General features: G+C 38.4%; 1 protein-coding gene across 3 annotated transcripts in view; it reads left to right on the top strand.

The window, feature by feature from the left end:
* LOC115216322 (nostrin) overlaps positions 1-23,047 on the top strand; it is a 389,446-nt gene that overhangs the window by 59,251 nt on the left and 307,148 nt on the right. Inside the window, exon 1 of one of the 3 annotated variants that reach the window (XM_029785539.2) lies at positions 20,183-20,350. The exons of the other annotated variants lie outside the window; for them this stretch is intronic. Within the exon in view, the coding sequence (XP_029641399.1) occupies positions 20,318-20,350 (33 nt within the window). The 5' untranslated portion in view covers positions 20,183-20,317. Of the gene's footprint in view, positions 1-20,182; positions 20,351-23,047 lie in introns of those variants that run through there. 3 annotated transcript variants of the gene reach the window in all.

Raw genomic sequence — 23,047 nt, 5'->3', positions numbered from 1 at the left:
TTTCCTGAAACCAACCACCTTACTGTGTGTAGTAGGTGCTTTTGTAATGCCACCATCATTAGTGGGGTTTCCAAACAATTTGCAAAACAGAAAATGTAAGAGGAAAGATCCCAGATCAACTCTGATTAAAAGCATTTCAGTCTTGATTATCCCATCTTTTTAACTAAAAGGTATGGGACCCAGTACCATATTCAAAGTGCCATTTTTTTTTCCTTTTAAAGATGATAGGGTGGAATTTGATAGAGATTTTTGCTGCTATTTCTAGCAGGTAGAACAACCTTATAGAAGTGTCTTTTAATTACCCCAGAGTGAAGCTTGTAGATTGGATGTTGTTGGTATTGTCATTGTTCAGTTGATTTTGGCCTTGTATACAATTCTTTTTTCACACAGCTATTGTTTAGAAGAGAGCTGTTTGGAGATCTACAATTGCAATGTTTTTCAGGGGTATTCCCAGTGGAGTTATTTTTATTGTAATTGTTATCAATCCTATATCCGGGAGGCAACTATAGCAAGCTTTAACAGTGTTTCTATTGAAGATCTTATGGCATTTGTGTGAGTGTGGGAAGTGATTGTCTATTAGTTGTAAGAATTTCCTTAGCTATTTTAGTGGCTACATTCATGCTATCAGGTGGGTTGAACCATAAAATTTTTCTCTGACAATCCAACCAGGATGTGTGCATATGCGTGTGTTCATGTATACATATATGTGTGTATGTGAGGCTATGTACACGTACCCACATGTATATCTCTGTATATACATACATTTACTTATGCATGCCACCACATGCCTTTTAGTAAACAATGAACAAATACTGAAGACTGAGAGACTAAGAATATGCAAAATTAGACTGAAGTTTTAATTTTTTCTGAATATAATAGGAGTAGTTAATCAATTAATTAATGAATGCCTATATATGTCATTGCTTTTTTTTTTTTTTTTTTCTTTTTGAGCCCACACACTTTCTGCAACTTTGCATAGGCCTCTGAGCAGGTATCGTCATGACAACTTTCTCTGTCATGGTCAATGTGATGATCACACACTACACACCTTCCTTCCAAGCACTGCTGTTAGCAGTGGAAGCGAACTAGAACATTAAAACTTAGTGCACATATACAGCAGAGTTCAAAGTCAATCTGTGCCAAGCGACTTCTTTCTGCATGCTTTAGCTTCGTTACTATGGCAACAATCCATATACTTATTGATCAGACCTTGTATGTATGTGTGTGTGTGTGTGTGTATATATATATATATAATATATATATATATATATATATATATATAATGTGTGTGTGTATATGTATTTTTATACTATGCAATTATGATGCTTCCAACTCAGTCACAGTTGTTTGCAGAGATATATATATATATATATATACACACACACAAGATGGTATCAAAATGTACCAACAGATGGCAGCACATGATTGCATGTGCAGTGAGAGCTATGAGTGCACTTAATGAGGCAGTGTACCTAGTGATATTGCTGTGTTTACTTCACAAGTTGTGTTTTTGTGATCATGTGTTTGCTGTAGTCTGCGATTTTGTCATGGACAAGAACAAAGCGCCAATGCAAAATTTTGTGTTAAACTTGGAAAATCTGCTACAGAGATGTTGAGCATGCTTTGGCAAGCTTATGGTGACAAGGCAGTGGGTTTGACACTGGTTTTAGTGGCATGGCTGCTTCAAAAGCAGAAGAACATACCTGCAACATGATGAGCAATCTGGAAGACCTTCCACAAGCATCACCCTTGGAAATACAGTATTGTATATCGAGAATTCATCCCCCGGGGCCACACTGTCAATCAAGAGTTCTACTGCAACATTTTGAAGCATTTGAAGAACGACATTTGGCAAAAACAACCAGATCTGTGGAGCATGAAGAACTAGATTCTTCATGACAACAGTGCACCCTGTCACCGAACTCCCCTCTTACGTGAGTTTCTTGCCAAAAATCCACAAGGTATCACCCACCCTATTCACCAGGTTTAGCACCACCAGACTTTGATCTCATCCCCAAGATGAAAATGCAGCTCAGTGGTTGCAGTTTTAACACTGTTGTGGAGATCCAGAGCGAATCGCGAGAAGATCCTTGACTTGGTTACGGAAAACGACATCCAGGCCAAATTCTAAGTGACAGGAACACTTGGGCTTGTGTATTGCTGTGCAAGGTGACTATTTCAAAGGAAATGATGAAGGAACTTAGGTAAATAAGTTATTTCTTATTAAACATGACTAGTCCTGGAACTTTTTGATACCACCTCTTATATATATATATATGTATATATATATGTATATATATATATATGTATATATATATGTATATATATATATATTATATATATATATATATATATATATATTATATATATATATATATATATATATATATATATATATATATATATAGAGAGAGAGAGAGAGAGAGAGAGAGCAATAAGAAACTGGAGGGGATCAATAGGTGGTTCATCAACTTATAGACATTATATTATGTCAATTTATTTACTGTATAATCTTGTTATTGTCAGTTTAGTAAATAAATAAATAAATAAGTTGACATAATGTCTAAAAGTTGATGAACCACCTATTGATCCCCTCCATTTTCTTATTGCTCTATAAATTAATGGTAAAATATCTCTTTACCTTCACCCATTTAGTACACTCGGTAATGTAATTGCAATGCAATAAAAAACACTTGTGTATTAATAATTGGGTGTTCTACAAGCAGTATATTGGATAGATATTATCACTTAGTGGGTTGGATTCACAACCTCTAACTTTCTTGGAATTAATATATATATAATATATATATATATATATATATATATATATATATATATCCCCCTCTCTCTCTCTCTCTCTCTCTGAGAGGCACTGAGCAGCTATAAGCACACAGCAGTAACTTCCGCCTACCAATCACAAAGCTTCGGTCGGCTCAGGGCTATAGTAGAAGACACCTGCCCAAAGTGCCACGCAGTGTGTGTATATATATATATCTCCATAGAAAACAGATGTTAAATGATGATGATATATATATATTCAAAGCCAAAGTTATTCGTGTTTTCATAAGCAGTAATATACTGTTTATGTCATAATGTCTTTAACTTTGAATGAATGCAAATATAGAGAGAAAAAGGAAACAAAAAAAGATTTAAATGTCAGAGAGACACAATCTTATGTATCTGTTTGTGTCTCACAGGCACGTAGACAGCAGACATTGGTTAAGCTAGTCGACTTTTTGCTTCAAACATCGTCATGCTTGTTTGCTGTGACATTATTTTGCCTTACTTAAGAAATTAAAATCTAATATCTACCTCATGGTTTTCATAAGAAATATACATCCTTGTTTAAATCCTTTGCTCACACACACACACACACACATTTTATCACAGTCATACATATATATCATCTAATGTCTGTTGTCCATGCTGGCATGAGTTGGACGGTTTGACTGGGCTGGCATACTGGAAGGCTGCACCAGGCTCGAGTCTGATTTGGCATGGTTTTCTACGGCTGGATGCCCTTCCTAACACCAACTGCACCGAGATTGTAATGGGTGCTTTTATGTGCCATTTGTGTGAACGAGTATCTGCCATGACTGTGATTTTGCTTGGCTTTATGGGTCTTCTCAAGCACGACATAATGCCAAAAGCCTTGGTCATTGCCTCCATGAGGCCCAACACTGTGATATATATATTTTTATTTTTTTTTATTTGTTTCAGTCATTCGACTGTAACCATGCTGGAGCACTGCCTTTAGTCAAACAAATTGACCCCAGGACTTATTCATTGGAAGCCTAGTACTTATTCTATCAGTCTCTTTTACAAAACTGCTAAGTTACGGAGACGTAAACACACCAACATCAGTTATCAGTTGTCAAGTGATGGTAACGACACACACACACATATATATAAACAACAGGCTTCTTTCAGTTTCCGTCTACCAAATCCACTCACAAGGCTTTGGTCAGCCTGAGGATATAGTAAAAAACACTTGCCCTAGGTGCTATGCAGTGGGACTGAAACCAGACCATGTGGCTGGTAAGCAAGCTACTTACCACACAGCCACTCCTGCGCCTATATATATATATATATATCTATATATATAAAACTGTAGTTGTGTGAGTGTCTGTCCCCTTCGATTTAGATTCCTAACTATTCCCACATTTTGCGGTGCAGTTTAACCAAATTCGGGTATCTTATAGTCGTGATTCATATCGAGCCCGTCTGAGTATTAGCGTGCGTCTACGATGAGTCTACGATTTTAAAAATAATTTAACATCATTTTTTATTCCATTTTAATGCATAATTTTTCGTGTGTCGATGGCGGCGGAGTTGGCGTCCACGCTCAAACACCTGCACCTGTGTTTGCTTCTCCCCCTTCTTCCCTCCCTCGTGAAGCTGTGGGGAAGGGAGTGTAAGGAAATCAACGTCGTAAAGCGTTGTCAAGGAGACCAGCGTTCTTTTAGAACGACTTCATGGCTTGAAGACACCAAAACAGAAATGGCTAAGGAAGCCCGAATTGGCATCTATAAGGGAAGTAACTCTCTAAAAATGCTTATATAGTTATTTCCCTTACAAACCCGAGCAACGCTGGGCGATACTGCTAGTATATTATATATATATGCATATACGAGACATCATCAACAATACAAATAACATGAAATGCGTGAACTCCGTAAACAACGAGAAAAATGTGTAAATATATAAATATATATATCTATATATATAAAACTGTAGTTGTGTGAGTGTCTGTCCCCTTCGATTTAGATTCCTAACTATTCCCACATTTTGCGGTGCAGTTTAACCAAATTCGGGTATCTTATAGTCGTGATTCATATCGAGCCCGTCTGAGTATTAGCGCGCGTCTACGATGAGTCTACGATTTTGAAAATAATTTAACATCATTTTTTATTCCATTTTAATGCATAATTTTTCGTGTGTCGATGGCGGCGGAGTTGGCGTCCATGGTCACACCTGCACCTGTTTGCTTCTCCCCCTTCTTCCCTCCCTCGTGAAACTGTGGGGAAGGGAGTGTAAGGAAATCAACGTCGTAAAGCGTTGTCAAGGAGACCAGCGTTCTTTTAGAACAATGACTTCATGGCTTGAAGACACCAAAACAGAAATGGCTAAGAAAGCCCGAATTGGCATCTATAAGGGAAGTAACTCTCTAAAAATGCTTATATAGTTATTTCCCTTACAAACCCGAGCAACGCCAGGCGATACTGCTAGTATATATATAATATGGTGTGGGTAAAATGTGAAAATGTGAAAGAAAAGGTGAAGAAGGAATAATATTATTATTAGTAGTAGTAGTATTAGTAATAATGTAATGTAAGGGAAATTTTCATTCCTAGCTTTGAGATTATCTAAATTAATGTTGGTAAAAGATAACTGATTGAATATTAATAGCTTCTGAAATGAATTGAACTGAAACGAAACTAGACTGGTTTGAAGTTGAGGCTGTGTAGTAGTGAGCATGTGTGTGTGTGTGTGTGTGTGTGCAGGGAGCATTTATGAGTGTGTGTGTTTATGTGTGTCTTTGTTCAGGAATGATTGAAAGTGGTGAGGAAAACAACTTTTACATTATATAAATGGTGGTGGTGGTGGTGGTAGTTGTTAGGGTTATGTTTTGGTGGTTGCAGTAGTAGTGGTGGTGGTGGGAAATATTATCAAATAAAGTAATTACTTGAGTAAGAGAGATTTATGAGAAATATGTTAAAACAAAAGGTAACGAAGAAATAGGTGATGCAGTTGGTGAAGTGATGGTGGTGGTGGTGGTAGCAGCGGTATGGAGGTGGGGAAGCAAAGTATGAGGGATGTAGGGAAGGGCCAAAGGAAATGAAATAATAGTGTTATGTGTATATATGTATTTGTGGGGATAAGTGTTGTGTGTATTTGGGTGTGCATACAATGTTCATAGCAGACATCTTTTATTTTTAACTTGCTTCATTTATTGGATAGCGCCCACGCTGGGGCACTGTCTAGAAGAACTTTAGTCAGGTGTATTGTCTTTTGTAAGCCTGTTACTATTTGTCTTTTTTGCTGAACCACTAAGTTATGGGGATATAAACACACCAACACCAGTTGTCAGGTGGTCATGGAGGACACACGCAGGTATATGTGTATCTGTCTATCTAACTACCTAACTATCTACCTATCTATCTACCTACCTGTCTACCTATCTGTCTGTCTGTCTGTTTATCTACCTACCTGTCTACCTATCTATCTATCTTCCTATCTATCTACCTATCTATCTATCTACCTATCTATCTACCAACTATCTATCTACCTATCTATCTACCAACTATCTATCTACCTACCTACCTATCTACCTATCTGTCTGTCTGTTTATCTACCTACCTGTCTACCTATCTATCTATCTTCCTATCTATCTACCTATCTATCTACCAACTATCTATCTACCTATCTATCTACCTACCTACCTACCTACCTACCTACCTACCTACCTACTACCTACCTACCTACCTACCTATCTATCTATCTATCTTTTATATATATATATATATATATATATATATATATATATATATATATATCATCATTTAATATCTGCTTTCCATGCTGGGATGGACTGGACAGTTTGATACGGAACTGGCTAGCAGGGGGCTGTCCAGTCTCTGACAGCTTTTTACAAGTGCTTTTTAAGTGGCATCAACACCTGAAAGAACAAGCCTGTCTGTGTGGAAGACAGTGGTTTTATTATGTGTGTGTGTGTACACTCACATACACACGTGATAGACTTCTTTCAGTTTCTGCTCACCAAATCCACTCACAAAGTCTTGGTTGACCCGAGACCATCGTAGAAGACACTGAGTTGAGAAATTTCTTGATGCTGTATGTGTAGTTCTTAGAATATAATTATAGCTGTCCCACTCCTGTTAATTTATGCCCCATAATTAAACCTTTGATCGTAAATTATATGTATTTCTTTATTGCCCACAGGGGGCTAAACATAGAGACAAAGGCTTTAAGTTGATTACATCGACCCCAGTGCGTAACTGGTACTTATTTAATTGACCCCGAAAGGATGAAAGGCAAAGTTGACCTCGGCGGAATTTGAACTGAGAACATAATGGCAGACAAAATACTGCTAAACATTTTGGCCAGCATGCTAACAGTTCTGCCAGCTCGCCAATTGCTTAACATTTGATTTTTATGCTAAAATTATGGAGTTGAGATTGCCTGTGAAAAAGAACTAAAGAATGGTGACAGCCACTGCTATACCAAATTCAGTGCTTGTCTTGTTTTGTCTTAGACTGCAAACAGCTTGGTTATTACAGTAAAACATTCTTTCTCTTTCTTTCTCTCTCTCTCTCTCTCACTGTCTCTCTCTCTATTTCCTCTCTTTCTTGCCTGTCTATATTTTTCTTGGGTGCAATCTCAATTTTGAATGCATTAAATTTATTGCTAAAAGATAATGGTTTTCTCATTTGCTTTCCCATTTATATCTTCGTGTATTTTCCACTTTGCTCCTCTTCTCCATTATTTTCTCTCTCTTCCTCTCTCTTTGAGTCTCTTCCTTTCCTTCAATCATACCCTTCAGTCACCTTCACTGTTGGGTCACTCTGAGACAAGTCAGTCATGCCACTCACTACTGAGTTTCACAAATGCTGTCTACAGACCTTGTTAGTTATCTCCACCACTTTCTGATTGGATTTATTTTTCACTCACACTTCAGATCTCTCCAGTTTTATTGGGTCTTGTTTGATTTGATGTTGCCCTTTGCTTTTCTTTTCTTTTTGTTTATTTGGGACTCTTTTTGCTTCTGTGACTTCATTGTGCTGGGGCCAAATAAAAAAGGGTCTCAGAGAGAAGTGTCCCTGCCTTCCTGAGCTAGTTTTCACCACATTTCTTAAAAATCATGGTAGAGGCCTCAGTCTCGGGACCACTCATGTCTAGAAACTGAGGTTGGGGGTAAGCAAGGGCATGCTCCCTGTAGAAAATCCAGCTCCAAAAAAACCTCATGATAGCAAAGGAGAATGGGCACCAGCCAGCCCAAAGGTTGGGGTGGGCTGTACCTGCCTGTCTCAGTTGCTATGGCATTGAGGTAAATCCAGCCACCCTTATTAACAGGGACAAAATCTGGATTTAAAACACTGGATGATGATGATGATGTCCTCTGTAAAGTTGCTGGCATTAAGAAGGGCATCCAGCCATAGAAGCCCTGCCAAAGCAGACAGTAGAGCTTGGTGCAGAATATTGAAATATGCTTTTGAAATACAGACTTCATTTTAGTGTTGAGTGAAGAATCAAAAACCTCAGTCTCGGCACTATATGTACACCTTACTTTGGGATTGAGTACTTTGTCCTCTTACTGTAAAATCAAATATGTGTGCATATGCATGTGGGTATATTGTAATTCTTGTTATATACATATGAAGCTATTCCTAAAAATATATAGTTCTCTTTAACCCAGTTCATACCTACTTGAGGACACCTATAGTGAAAAACCAAGCCTATCTTTTCCTTTTGTTCATCTATGGTTACATTATTTAATATATCCTTACATTTTAATGTGTAATTTGAAGATATTAGGTTACAATTACTAGTAAGTCAAGCAATGCGTAGATGCTCCATCTGTCCATCCCCCTGCCTGCTCATTCTTCCTTCTTTCCTTCTGGTTGTCCATCAAATGCTGATGAGGCCATCATCAGCATTTCTGAAATTCACACACACACACACACACACACACACAAATGTCCATGCTCATATACACACACACACACACACAAATATATACATATATATCTGCATGCATACATAGCTATACACACACTCACACTCTCTTTCTCACACACACACACACACACACTCTTTCTTACACGTATGCACACACACACACTCTCACACACACATACTCTCTCACTCACACACACTTTCTCACACACACACACACACACTCTTTCTCACACACACACACACACACTCTCTCTCACACACACACACACACACACTCTCTCTCTCTCACACACACACTCTCTCTCTCTCTCTCACACACACACATACACACACTTTCTCTCTCTCTCACATACACACACACTCTTTCTCTCTCTCTCTCTCTCACACACACACACACGGATTCACATACATCTCAACCTATGTATAAAATTGGCCTTCTGCCTAATTTTCAAAAGAAAATATCATTACATCGAAAACTTTGGTGGTTGCGATAGTCAAAGAGTCAAATATAGTCGTGGCCTCAAGTTGTTCGTTATCTGGAAGCTGGTTATTTCCACATCTACCGTAATGAAATAATGTTATAGCACACATACACACACACACTCATTCACTAAAATACTGATGCACACACACTAACATACAGTAATATACACACAGAGACACTTATACTCGCATGCAAATATTGATACTAACATGTGCACCCAAATACAGTCCCTCCTCCACCAATATATATATATATACACACACACACACACACACAGAGATTTATACACTTTGTGTCAGTCTAAGGTATAAAGGGATGACTGCCTTTGTTAATTGGTTTGCCCTTGAAGAACAACATCACACTTTATCCTGAATACCCCTACCATCTCACCACCACTGCCTCACCAATAACAGCATTACTGTTCTGACTAAAGCTTCTGGAGCCTCAGTGCATTATTAAGAAATCATCCCCACAATCATCATCATTAACCTTTAATTTGCCTCTCACTCTCTCACTCATTAGTTCTGCTATTCTGTTGCTTTTATGAGTGTGTCCACCATTTGATGCAAAACTTGGCTTGGTGGTTACCGTATTTGGCTTTACAATCATAAAGCTGTGGGTTTGATTCCTGTTGGTGCATAGTGTCTGCTGTAATGTGAATCCTTGTCCACTTATATGTTGTTGTCTGCTCTGTGATATTCTTGTCGTCACTCTTATGTTGTGGCAGTATTCTGCGTCTTACTATCTTTGACTCATCTATCATGCTATTGTCTATAGCTCCACAAGACAATAACTTTGAAACGTCTACCTTGACAGTAACTTGAACTCATATATATCACGTAAAGGACACTGACTCCAACTGAGAACTCATACAACTCTACTACTACTACTACTACTGAATGACTTCTACAATGACTGACTTTATAGTGGCTGTGTCATACCACTTTGTCATGTATTTTTAAAAGTAGCCATAAATACTTTTTCTTTGATCATGTTTGCTTCAATGGAAGTAATATGGATGGCAGAGTTTTCTGATGTTATGCTAAACCTGTCTGCATGCCTCAATTGTGGCAGTAAGAAGCAATTTTAGGAACTCTGGTTGACCAGTAAAGACTGTTCAGCAGCACATTGCATCTGTCTCTTATTTCCACTTCTTGGTCAAGCAGTTGTTTCAGATTTTTGGACACGGTGCCAGTAGACACCTTTTTTTTCCAGAATCATAAAGGCACCTCATTTCTCCTGCTTATATTTCTACGGCTAAGTGTTAACCCTTAATTTTTTCTTGATCTTTAATTTTCTGTAGTTGTATGCTTTCTGTACTCTGTGTCACAGCATTCTGTTGAAAGGGAGAAAATATTTATTTCTTTATTGCCCACTGGGGGCTAAACATAGAGGGGACAAACAAGGACAGACAAGGGGAATGAGTCAATTACATTGACACCAGTGATTAACTTCTACTTATTTAAATGACCCTGAAAGGATGAAGGGCAAAGTCGACCTCGGCAGAACTTGAACTTAGAATTTAACAGCAGATGAAATACTGCTCAGCATTTCACCCAGCGTGCTAATGTTTCTGCCAAAATATTGTTGGCTGTGTAGTAAAAAGTCTACTTCTCAACCACATGGTTCCTGGTTCAGTCCCACTGTGTAGCACCTTGGGCAAAATTGTTTTTATTATAGTCTCGGGTTGACCAAAGGCTCCTGAGTGGATTTAGTAGATGGAAACTGAAAGTACATGGCCTAATGGTTTGTGTTGAGTTCACAATATAGGGTAATAGTTTCATTTCCTGGACTGGGTGGTATGAAATGCTCTTGAGCAAAACTTAATTTAGGTGCCTGCATGACTAATGTAGCTAAGCAGTCTGCTTCCTAACCACATGGTTTCAGGTTCAGTCCCTGCTGTGTGGCTCTTTGAGCAAGTGTCTTCTACTATAGCCTCAGGCTGACCAAAGCCTAGTCAACAGATTTGGTTGACATAAACTGCTAGAAAACTGTCTTTTATGCAGATGTGGGTGTGTATTTGTGTCCCCTTATCTTGTGAGAGTTGTAAACGAATTTCATTTTCATGCAAGCAGTGTCATTTGTTTCCAATATTACATAATATATAGCCTTACTTGGAAACAGGTGAGGGTTGGAATCAGAAGAGTACCCAGCAATAGAATTCTGCTTTATTAAACAGAATATGAAATATGAAAGAGTGGGTGTTAAATTGGTGGTGGTGGTGATCTATACATATAAGTTGATATAAACATATGCCCACACACATGCATATGCACACACACACGAATTTCATTTTCATGCAAGCAGTGTCATTTGTTTCCAATATTACATAATATATAGCCTTACTTGGAAACAGGTGAGGGTTGGAATCAGGAAGAGTACCCAGCAATAGAAATTCTGCTTTATTAAACAGAATATATGAAATATGAAAGAGTGGGTGTTAAATTGGTGGTGGTGGTGATCTATACATATAAGTTGATATAAACATATGCCCACACACATATGCATATGCACACACACACGTGCGCGCACACACACACACACACACATGTATGTATATCCAGTACATACTCAAAAAACAGTCATATAATGTTTTACAGTTTAGTCATGGGTTAAAACCTTTGTCAAAATCCAGGTCATGTTTTTTAAAACCAATTGCAAAATCTCATTCTATTTGATGTGTAATTGAACTGAAAGCATTTATGAATACAAATCTCTCTTTCTCTCTCTCTCTCCTTCTTCCATGGTGCCCCTTTAAGAAAATCTGCCCACTACTATACACTCTGTTAACCAATATTACCTGAGGGGAAATTACCAGGATTTCTAAATCTCTTAATTTGATAGATGTTTCATTTTTCATTTTTTTTTAAAGTCTGCTTTTCTATGCATGCATGGGTCAATCTAACCCATGTATGCATAGAAATCTATTGAGGTAGATTTTTTTATGGCCAACTGCCTTTCTTATCACAACCCTCACCTGTTTCTATGCAAGGTTATATATTTTCCTATCCCCAGATATATTTTTGCAGGATTTTAGAAATGAATGACACTCCTTGTTGTATGATAGTGACAATCATTTGAAACTACCATACAATGTCAAGACAACGGGACAGACACACACACACGCTCATACACAGGCTTCTTTCAGTTTCTGTCCACCAAATCCACTCGCAAGGCTTCGATTGGCCTGGAGCAGTTATGCTTGTACTTACTTCTACTTGCGGGCAACTTTCACCTAAAATGGGTTGAGCTGGCTCTGGACCAACAAGTTCACCGTGTCCCTCATGAACACTGACCACATCTGACGGCCAGATAGCACAGACACCATAGCTGTAATTTGCTGTTCAAGTATAGTGTTCAATATTTGGGGTTTCAGTGGGAATATAAGTTCACACGTGGTCCCTGATCACATGCATACACACTTTGTGATGGTGTGATCTGCAGCACATTGTCAGACATAATAAAGGTGAGGCTCATCTTTTTACCTTTTCACCTTTTAGCTGTTTCAGTCATTAGATTGTGGCCATGCTGGGGCACTGCCTTGAAGGGTTTTTAGTTGAAGGAACCAAACCCAGTACTTTCTTTTTTTAGGCTAGGTACTTATTTTATCAGACTCTTTTGCTGGTCTGTTAGGTTACAGGGATGTAACCATACCAACACCAGCTGTCGAGTGATGGTGGTGGACATCAAACAGAAACACAAATATACAGCAAGTTTAATGAGGCAGGATTTCTACGGCTGGGTACTCTTCCTGATTTCAAGTAAGGCTATATATTATGTAATATTGGAAACAAATGACATTGCTTGTATGAGAATGAAATTCATTTACAACTCTCACAAGATAAGGGGACTCAAACACACAAACACATACATCTGCATATATATGTGTTTGCATTTGTTATCCCCCACCATCACTTGACAGCCAGTGTTGGTATGTTTACATCCCCATAACCTAACAGTCCAGCAAAAGAGTCTGATAAAATAAGTACCTGGCTTTAAAAAAGTAAATACTAGGGTTGATTACTTCAATTAAAAACCCTTCAAGGCAGTGCCCCAGCATGGCCACAGTCTAATAACTGAAACAATGAAAAGGTAAAAGGATGAGCCTCACCTTTATTATGTCTTCTTTCCACAGTGGCATGGATCGGGTGAGTTGCTACAGCCTGTGTGATCTTTCTATAACAGATTATATCTATAGACTTCAGCCTAGAATGCATTGCACTATGCAAATCTGTCCATCCGATTTGCTTAAACCTTCAGTGAGTTTATAAGCAGTATGTCTGTGGACTAATTTAGACTGTACTCAGTTACCGGTGAAATCCCAAAACAGGATTGAAACCAGTCTGATTAATTGCTCTTTTTCTGTCCATGAAAATATTGTATGTAGCAAACAAAGTGTTTACATCCGTGCATTTTAAACACCATGTTTGACAACTTTGCTGACATTAAATGCACTGAAGCATTTGTCTATTGTTATTTCATACTTGTAAAGATCACACTGTTTTATGTTTACAGATTGAAGAAATTCTTTGTCTTGTAATTATCTCCCTTACACCTTGAGAGTCGTTAACAATTGTCACTAGGTTTTTGTTTTGTCTCCAACTCAGATTTTACAATTAGTTAAAAATTTATTGTATACGACATTCAGTACATTACCTTTTAACTCATATATGTAAGAATTTAGAGCTATGTATCTTTATGTATTTATACACACATACACATATTAAGGTTAAATCAATGCTTTTATTCCAACACAGTTTTTATTCCCACATTATTCCTCATACTTCGAGACAGCAAGCTGGCAGAATCATTAGCACGCCAGGCGAAATGCTTAGCAGTATTTCCTCTGTCATTATGTTCTGAGTTCAGATTCTGCTGAGGTCGACTTTGCCTTTCTTCCTTTCGGATGCCTTGTGCCTTTAGTAGAAAGGATTATTATTATTGTTATTAGGGCAGTGAGCTGGCAGAATCATTATCATGATGGGCGAAATGCTTAGCGGTATTTCATCTGTCTTTACGTTCTGAGTTCAAATTCCGCTGAGGTTGACTTTGCCTTTCATCCTTCCAGGGTCGATAAATTAAGTACCAGTTGTGTACTGGGATCAATCTAATTGACTGGACCCCTCCCCCAAAATTTCAGGCCTTGTGCCTGGAGTAGAAAAGATTATTATTATTATTATTAAGATGGTGAGCTGGCAGAAATGTTAGCACGCTGGGTAAAATGCTTAGCAGTATTTCGTCTGTCTTTATGTTCTGAGTTCAAATTCCACAGAGGTCGACTTTGCCTTTCATCTTTCTGGGGTCAATAAATTAAGCACCAGTTACGTACTCGAGTTGATCTAATCGACTGGGCCCCACCCCAAAACTTTTGGGCCTTGTGCCTACAGTAGAAAATATTATTCCTCATACTTTTACAAACTTTTGAATGTTCAGTCATATTAATCTTTTATTAACCCCAAAAACTACTTAAGTTAGTATTGTTGTTGACTTGTACAGCACATACTTCAAGCATTACCATGACACTACTTCAACAGTTTTTTGGTGAACAGATTATTTCAAAGGGACTTTGGCCACCAAGATCACTTGATTTAACACCGCCAGACTTTTTTTTTCTGGGGAGCAAGTAAAGGATCAATGTACAAGAATCTCTTGGAAACCATTAATGAGCTAAAAGATGCAATTATAACCTTCACACGGTCCATACTCTCCAAGATATATTTCAAAACATGTGTAGAAGAGTCAACTTATGTATTAAAAATGAAGGAGAACACTTTCAACACCTCTTATATATAGTTTTTTAAAGTCTAATATATTCTTTTGTAGTCTTATAAATATTGATTTTGCAATAAAATACTGCAGAACACCCCGGATTTGCATTATATTTATGATTGTTAATTAGAATGTGATGATGATCATGAAATGATACTCTGTGTATACATACATACCTTTCTTCCTTCCTTCCCTGATAACCTAGAATACATGCCCAAAGAAGTCACGCGATTCTACCACAACGTATCATCAGATGAAAAGATGAGCCTATATGAGCAGAAGACTATGTATGGATATGTTAGCAGAAAGCTCCAAGATGATAGTAACATTGATCATCAAAGCGGTTTATCATGGACCAATAGCCGGATTACTACCTCTCACTTTGAAGGGTATGCGTCTGCAATCCAGGAACAGGAAATATCAACCAAGTACCTGATGCACAAAAGGGATAGAGATGCAGTAAAATGTGACAACCGATGCAGACTTTGTGGAGTTATCATCAAAGATATCACCCATATCATAAGCAGTTGTCCGAAAATGTTATCACAGTATTATCTACTGATGAGACATGATATTGTAGCTAGGATACTCTAATGAAATCTGTGAGAAGGATAACCTCAAGGACAAAGAAATAAGAGCCCATAGTATGGTAGAAACCACTCATAATAAAAAGGAATACAGGTGGAATGTCCCAGTGAAGACCTCAGTAAAATGTAAGCACAACAGACCTGTTATAATGATTTGGGACAAGAGAAGAGAAACTCTATACAGTTGCGGAAATCAGCTGCCCAGCGGATGTTAACAAAGCTGAAGGTCAGTGAAAAAGAGAATGCCCACGCTGAACTATTGAGAAATGTGCAGTTACTCTATCCAGATTACAAGTTCAGGCTTATACCTGTAATTATTAGGGCCTTTGGATGTATAACACACTGCCTAAATACCAATCTTGAGAAATTAGGCTTCTCAAAACCAGAAAGGAGAAAGCTAATTTGAAGACTACAGATCCAGTCCATCATTAGAACTGTAAAGATCTGTAAAACTTCCCAGAAGTTTATCATTTAGGTATGTATGACCATGATATCTAGATATGCAACTATTAGCACTATGACCCGGCAATGCCAGGTCATAGTGCTAGTGCATGCATATACAGCTGCATGCGTGCACACATATACGCCAGTACTGTCCAAATCTCCAACCAATCACATACAGCTAGCTGGCATTCAATTGGCGTATCAAGTTTCGGGCATTTTGATTGGGTTTTGGATAGAAAATTCACAAAAAAGTTACTTCTATTGATTTTTTAATGGCTTTGCGGGGTGACTGGGGAAATGTAAAGATGTGCACGACCACCCTTGGACGGATTTGAATGACCATAGAAAGTGCAAGCCCTCTAACTGAAAAATTGTGGATTTGTATAAAGGATACACACACACACACACACATTTTGCCGTTTATATATATAGAGATATGCAGGAGAATACATACATAAAACAAAACTTACACATCTACATACATACATACATACATGCACGCATGCATGCATGATGGCTGCCCCCTCGTTATAGAGTATGGCCATTGCACAAGGCTTAACTGTTAATGGTGCTGTGATCAAATATGACTTTTTAGCCCAGCTAAAGATCTACAATGTCTTGGACAGAATTGGCAGCTAAAACCTTTACTAGCAGTAGCCAGCTGTAGTTGTAATTGGGCTTCATGTATTTTTTCATATCATTTAAGTCCTCCCACTGAATCACACACCCTTCAACATGATGACAGATATGATTAGTATGAGTAGTATGATTAGTATGGTGTGTAGCACCACAACCAGTGAACTGGTTATCAATCATCGGTCTCACTTTATGACTACGAAGATAACTCATGAGCTCAGCTTTACTGAGGCAGGGTCTTGCACAGACACTGCATGTCAGCATCTTAGGAAGACCCTTACCGTCTGGACGTGCAACAGCGATGCCCTTCCTGACATCCCTCCTTACTTTCTCATGCGCAACTCGAGATTTCTCAAAAGTAGCTGTCCGCTCATATACAATCCTTCTTCACCTGCTACGGTCAATAGCTATGCCCTCCCATGTGTCAGGAGAGATGCTAGCATCTTTCAAGGACTCCTTCAGCAAGTCTTTATACCTCTTTTTTGGTCTATATGGAGGTTCTCCATACATATATACATACATACATACATTCATACATAGAAACAAAAATACCCTGTTGTTGATGTTGAAAGAGCCTTGGATCTAGGTTAGAAACTGATACTTTCTCTATTGGCAAGAAATTTTGAAATAAAACTGAACAACGACATACATAGGAGTGAATGAACATACAAATGAAAGTAGGACTCAGTATATTTGGTGGAGTTACACATATTTAATACCAGTTTCACTCAGCTGTACATTAATTAAAGTTTCTTGTATGTAGGACATGTTCCACCTCATCAGATGAATTGGTGAGAGGGGAACTGACAACATCATTGCTTGAAGCCCTGCAGTTTTTGGACAAGTGCAAATGTAAATAAACATGTAGACACACTCTGGTGCTCGCATATTCACACACAACATTTACATATATGTGTGTATGTGCATGCATCTGTGTTTGTTTACATATGCCAAAACAGACATCGCAGCTTGGGGTAATCTTCTACCTGGCCAGCTCCTGTTAACCGTTCTACCCATGCATGCATGGAAGACGGACGTTAAACGATGATGATGATGATGACTGATATACATACACAGCAGGCTTTTTTTAGGTCTCTTCTACCAGATTCACTTGCAAATCTTTTGTCAGCCTCGAGCTATAATAGTAGCAGCCACTTGTCCAACGTACATTGCAGTGCTATTTCACCTGCAACATTACACCAAAGTTAGTTCTATAATACATCTACAGAAGTCAGACTTTAGTTTGACCTCTACAAAATTTGGTATAAAGGTCAATATTTAAATAAGTCAATACTTTATATTTCGAAATATACTGGGACCTTTTATTGATTACTTCAGATCATCATCATCACGTGTGTGTGTGTGTGTGCATGTGTGTATGCATTTATACATATTTCTGTATAATTACAACTGAATTGTTCTCTTTATAAAGATATTGGAAAAATTGTGGAACTAAATTTTAATAAGTAGCTTGCTTCCCAAACACATTGTTCCGGGTTCAGTCCCACTGCGTGGTACCTTGGGCAAGTGTCTTCTAATATAGCCTCAGGTCGACCAAAGCCTTGTGAGTGGATCTGGTAGACGGAAACTGAAATAAGCCAGTTATGTGTGTTTATATATATATATATATATATATGTGTGTGTGTGTGTGTGTGTGTGTCTATTTGTCTGTGTTTCTCCCCCCAACATTGCTTGACAAGCTATGTTGGTGTGTTTATGTTTCCGTAACTTCGCGGTTTGGCAAAAGAGACTGATAGGATAAGTACGAGGCTTACAAAGAATAAGTCCTGGGATCGATTTACTCGACTAAAGGCAGTGCTCCAGCATGGCTGTAGTCAAATGACTGAAACAAGTAAAATAGTATGGCTTTAGCCAACTGAGTGACAGTTTGCTCTTTTGTTTGTTTTTGGTTTCCATCCTAGCCACCCCGGTACCTGTCTTTTTCTCCAAGCCACCCCACCATTCTGTTCCTAATTTAATTTCTCTGTCTTGGAGAATACAGAAGGACCCTATGTAGAAATATTAAACAGTTCTGAGGGCCCGAGTAGGGAGTGGTAATTGTGTCAGCGGAGGAGGTAGTTGTGATAATGCTTGTAGCTACATACTAAGTAATAAAGTTGTTGTTGGTGGTGGTGATGGTGGTTGCACCATTCATGTTAAAATATTACCTTTTCTTCCCACCCCCACCACCATCCTGTATCCATCCCCGCCTCCACTATTTTACTCAGGTCTAAAATCGTTTTCCCCTCTTTCATTCACTGTATGTTCCCCCTCTGCTCTCTCTCACTCTGTCCCATTTTCTTTCTTTCTTTCCTTTCCTCTTATAAGATTTCTTTTCAGAAGAAGAAAAAAATATTAATCTTTTACCATCATTTTAATCATTATCATCATCATCATCATCGTCACCACCACCAGCACTTATCTTATTATCAATACCACTACTAGCAACAGCACCAGAAGTGCAAGACTGCCGCTGCCACCATCATTGTCATCATCATCATCATCATCCTCAACAATATAATTGCTCACAGCATCAGCATCACTTTCATCACCATTCTTCCTTCATTCACATTCACAATTGATAATGCTGCCACATTCCTCCCCACCAACCCCTAATGCCAATTTTACTATATGGTAACCACCATCACCACCACTATCAGCAGCAGCACTGCCTGCCACTGCTGTTGATAATACTGTTACACAACTGTCACCCCTATGACCACCAGTATTGCTACCACTTCACTGTAAAGACTACTTGCCACCACCACCACCTTTGCTATTATTGCCTTCACCACCACCATCACCTTATACTTGCTTAGATTTGGATTATTATTCAATGTGTCAACACCACCATTGCTATCATCATCATCATCATCACCACCACCAACAGCATAAGCACTGTTGACTTAACGTCCCTGCTCCACCTCTAAGGCCATCATTTAACCAGTGTAATCACCACCGCCAATACCAACACCACAACCACCACCACCACCAGCAGTAGTTATTACTTTAAATTCTACCACTACCGCACTGCCTACTGCTGACCATCACACACACATACACAATTTGGCCAGTACAGCCACTCCCATTACCACTTACTACTGCCACCACTGCTACAACCACCTTTACCAACACAGCCACTACCACCACCATCACCATCAACACAATTACTTCAAGGATCACCTAAACCACCACCACCACTGCTATTAGTATTCATTCTGCCATAACCATCAAACACACTACTGCTATTTCTACCAACCGCTGCCACCAACACCAACAATTCTACTATCACCACCACCACCACATCACCATCAATTAAAAAAAAAAGAAGTAATTCTTTGGTTAAAATTGGTGTGAGTTAGGTGAGTGGATGATATGAGGGGGAGGAGGATAGAAAAATAATTGTTTTTTTTTTTATTTCTCTCTCTGTGTCTGTCTGCTTGAAATTTTACTTCCATAGTGTTACACTTCTGGGTTTTGTATTTCTTTCCTTGCTCTGTCTGGTACAATAATAATAATAAAAGTAATAACAATGCTGATGATGATGATAACAATAACAACAACAGCAATGACAGAAAGAAAGGAAGAAGGAAAAGAGCTACCACATTGAACTAGTAAAAACTGTTAAACAGTTGTGTTGGAATTCTTACTGCGGTCAGTGTCAAGGATTGCTTCTCTTAACAAGATTCGGCATCTAATGAGAAAACACAAGAATGCTAAACATAGAAAGGTATGTATTGTTGCTGTTGTTGTTGTTGTTGTTGCCTTTATAATGCTCATCATCATCATCATCATCATCATAATTCTTTTATATTTGTTCTTATATTCTTTTACCAGTTTCAGTTACTGGACTGTGGGCCCTGACGTAGTTCTTACTCGAGACACCTACTACACAGGGATTTTGTTAGTTGTATCCGAAATAGGGCACCTGTAGCCCTAGATTACAGACTGGGAGTTAATTCTATCGACCTTGTGGGAAGAGGAAAATCAAAGACAAACTAGACAGGAACTGAACTCAGAACATTCAGGAATAAAAACAAATAGTCTGAAGTATTTTGTCTGGATGTCCATTCTTTCTTTTTACCTAACCATAGATGTGTGTGTGTCTTTATATATATATATATATATATATATATATGAGTGGCTGTGTGGTAAGTAGCTTGCTTCCCAATCACATGGTTCCAGGTTCAGTCCCACTGTGTGGCACCTTGGGCAAGTATCTTCTACTATAGCCTCGGCCTGACCAAAGTCTTGTGAGTGGATTTGGTAGATGGAAACTGAAAGAAGCCCATCATGTATATGTGTGTGTGTGTGTATTTATCCTCCCCACCATTGCTTGACAACCGATGCTGGTGTGTTTATGTCCTTGTAACTTATCGGTTTGGCAAAAGAGAACCGATAGAGTAAGTACTAGGCTTACAGTGAATAAGTCCCAGGGGCGATTTGTTTGACTAAAGGTGATGCTCCAGCATGGCCACAGTCAAACAACTGAAACAAGTAAAAGAATGAAAAGTATATAGATATATGATGAGGTGCTGTAAAGTTCCTGGCTTTAGGTAAAAGAAAAATCCAGGAGGATCTGTTAGTTATGATTTTATTCAACATATTCCCCTCTCAGATTCGATCATTTATGGCAGCAGTTCTTCAATTTTTCTAAGCCCCATAAAAGAACTTAAATTGGTTGGCCCCCCAACCTGGCCTGTCACAATATCCTTAAAGCCAGAAAGTTTTCAGCACCACCTCAGATATATATATATATATATATATATATATATATATCTATAGATATAGATATATATATATTATGTGTGTTTGGTAAGTAGCTTGCTTACCAACCACATGGTTCCGGGTTCAGTCCCACTCCATGGCACCTTGGGCAAGTGTCTTTTACTATAGCCTCAGTCCGACCAAAGCCTTGTGAGTGGATGTGGTAGACAGAAACTAAAAGAAGCCCATCGTGTATATATTTATTTATATATATATATATATGTTTGTGTGTGTTATTTATGTCTGTGTTAATCCCCCAACCACTGTTTGACAACTGTTGTTGGTGTGTTTACATCTCTGTCACCTAGCGGTTCGGCAAATGGGACTGATAGAATAAGTACTAGGCTTACAAAGAATAAGTCCTGGAGTCGATTTGCTTGACTAAAGGTGGTGCTCCAGCATAGCCACAGAATAAAAGAATATATATATATATATATAAAACTTTCCTCTCTTGTCTCCCCCTGGATTTTCCTCTAGTATGTGACAAAAAAACCTGTGTCCCAAACATTATACATTTACTCTATAACTTTTATTCTATAACTTTACCATTATAACTTTTTCCCTTCTTTAACCTAATTATATTAACTGTGAATCTCCCTTGGACGTCTGTAGCTTGTATTTGACATGCTTTGTGTGTGTGTGTATTTGTGCATATATCTATGTGTATATATCTGTGTGTGTGTGTATATATAAGCATGTGTATGTACATATGTTTGTATGGATGTATGTAAATGTATATGTATGGATGGAAGCAGATGTGCGTGTGTGTATGTATGTATGGCTGGATGGATGTGTATGTGTATGGATGTGAATGTATGCAAATATATATGTGTGTGTGTGTGTAATGGATGAGTGCAGCTGTGTACATATGTGGATGTATGCAAATATGTATGTATTGATGGATGGATGGATGAAAATATGTGTACATATGTATGTATGTATGTGTGTATGCAAATGTATGTGCATGTGTTTATATGCATGCATGTATATATATGGGTATGTGTGTGTGTGATGGTGCATGTTCTAATGGTTAGATGTTGCACTCATGATCGCTAGAGCATGATTTCAATTCCTAGACCAGGTGGTGCATTGTGTTCTTGAGCAAAACACTTCATGTCGCGTTGGTCTGCGATCACTCTGACACCTGATGCATGGCACAGTGTGCACCTGCTCAGACAACATCCATTTGATGGAGTGTGTGAGCTGATGCGTGGTATGAACATTTGATCTCTATAAACAAATCATTTGTGCAGGTCATTCAGCAAAAAGCTGAATGCTCATACGTCATCTTCAACGGGACATTCCACTATATATATATATATATATATATATATGTGTGTGTGTGGGTGTATGCAAATATATGTGGGGGGATTTATGCAAATGTGTGTGTGTGCATGCAAATGTGTGTGTGTGTGTGTGTGTGTGTATCCAAATGTGTGTGTGTGTGCATCGAAATGTGTGTGTGTGCATGCAAATGTGTGTATGTGTGTGCATCCAAATGTGTGTGTGTGTGTGCATCCAAATATGTGTGTGTGTGTGTGGGTGTATGCAAATATATGTGGGGGGATTTATGCAAATGTGTGTGTGTGCATGCAAATGTGTGTGTGTGTGTGTGTGTGTATCCAAATGTGTGTGTGTGTGCATCGAAATGTGTGTGTGT

The sequence above is a fragment of the Octopus sinensis genome, linkage group LG10 (genome assembly GCF_006345805.1).
Source record: "Octopus sinensis linkage group LG10, ASM634580v1, whole genome shotgun sequence".
NCBI classification, from domain to species: Eukaryota; Metazoa; Mollusca; class Cephalopoda; order Octopoda; family Octopodidae; genus Octopus; species Octopus sinensis.
Note: the sequence above shows the minus strand (reverse complement) of the source record. Positions and strands in the feature narration are given on the sequence as shown.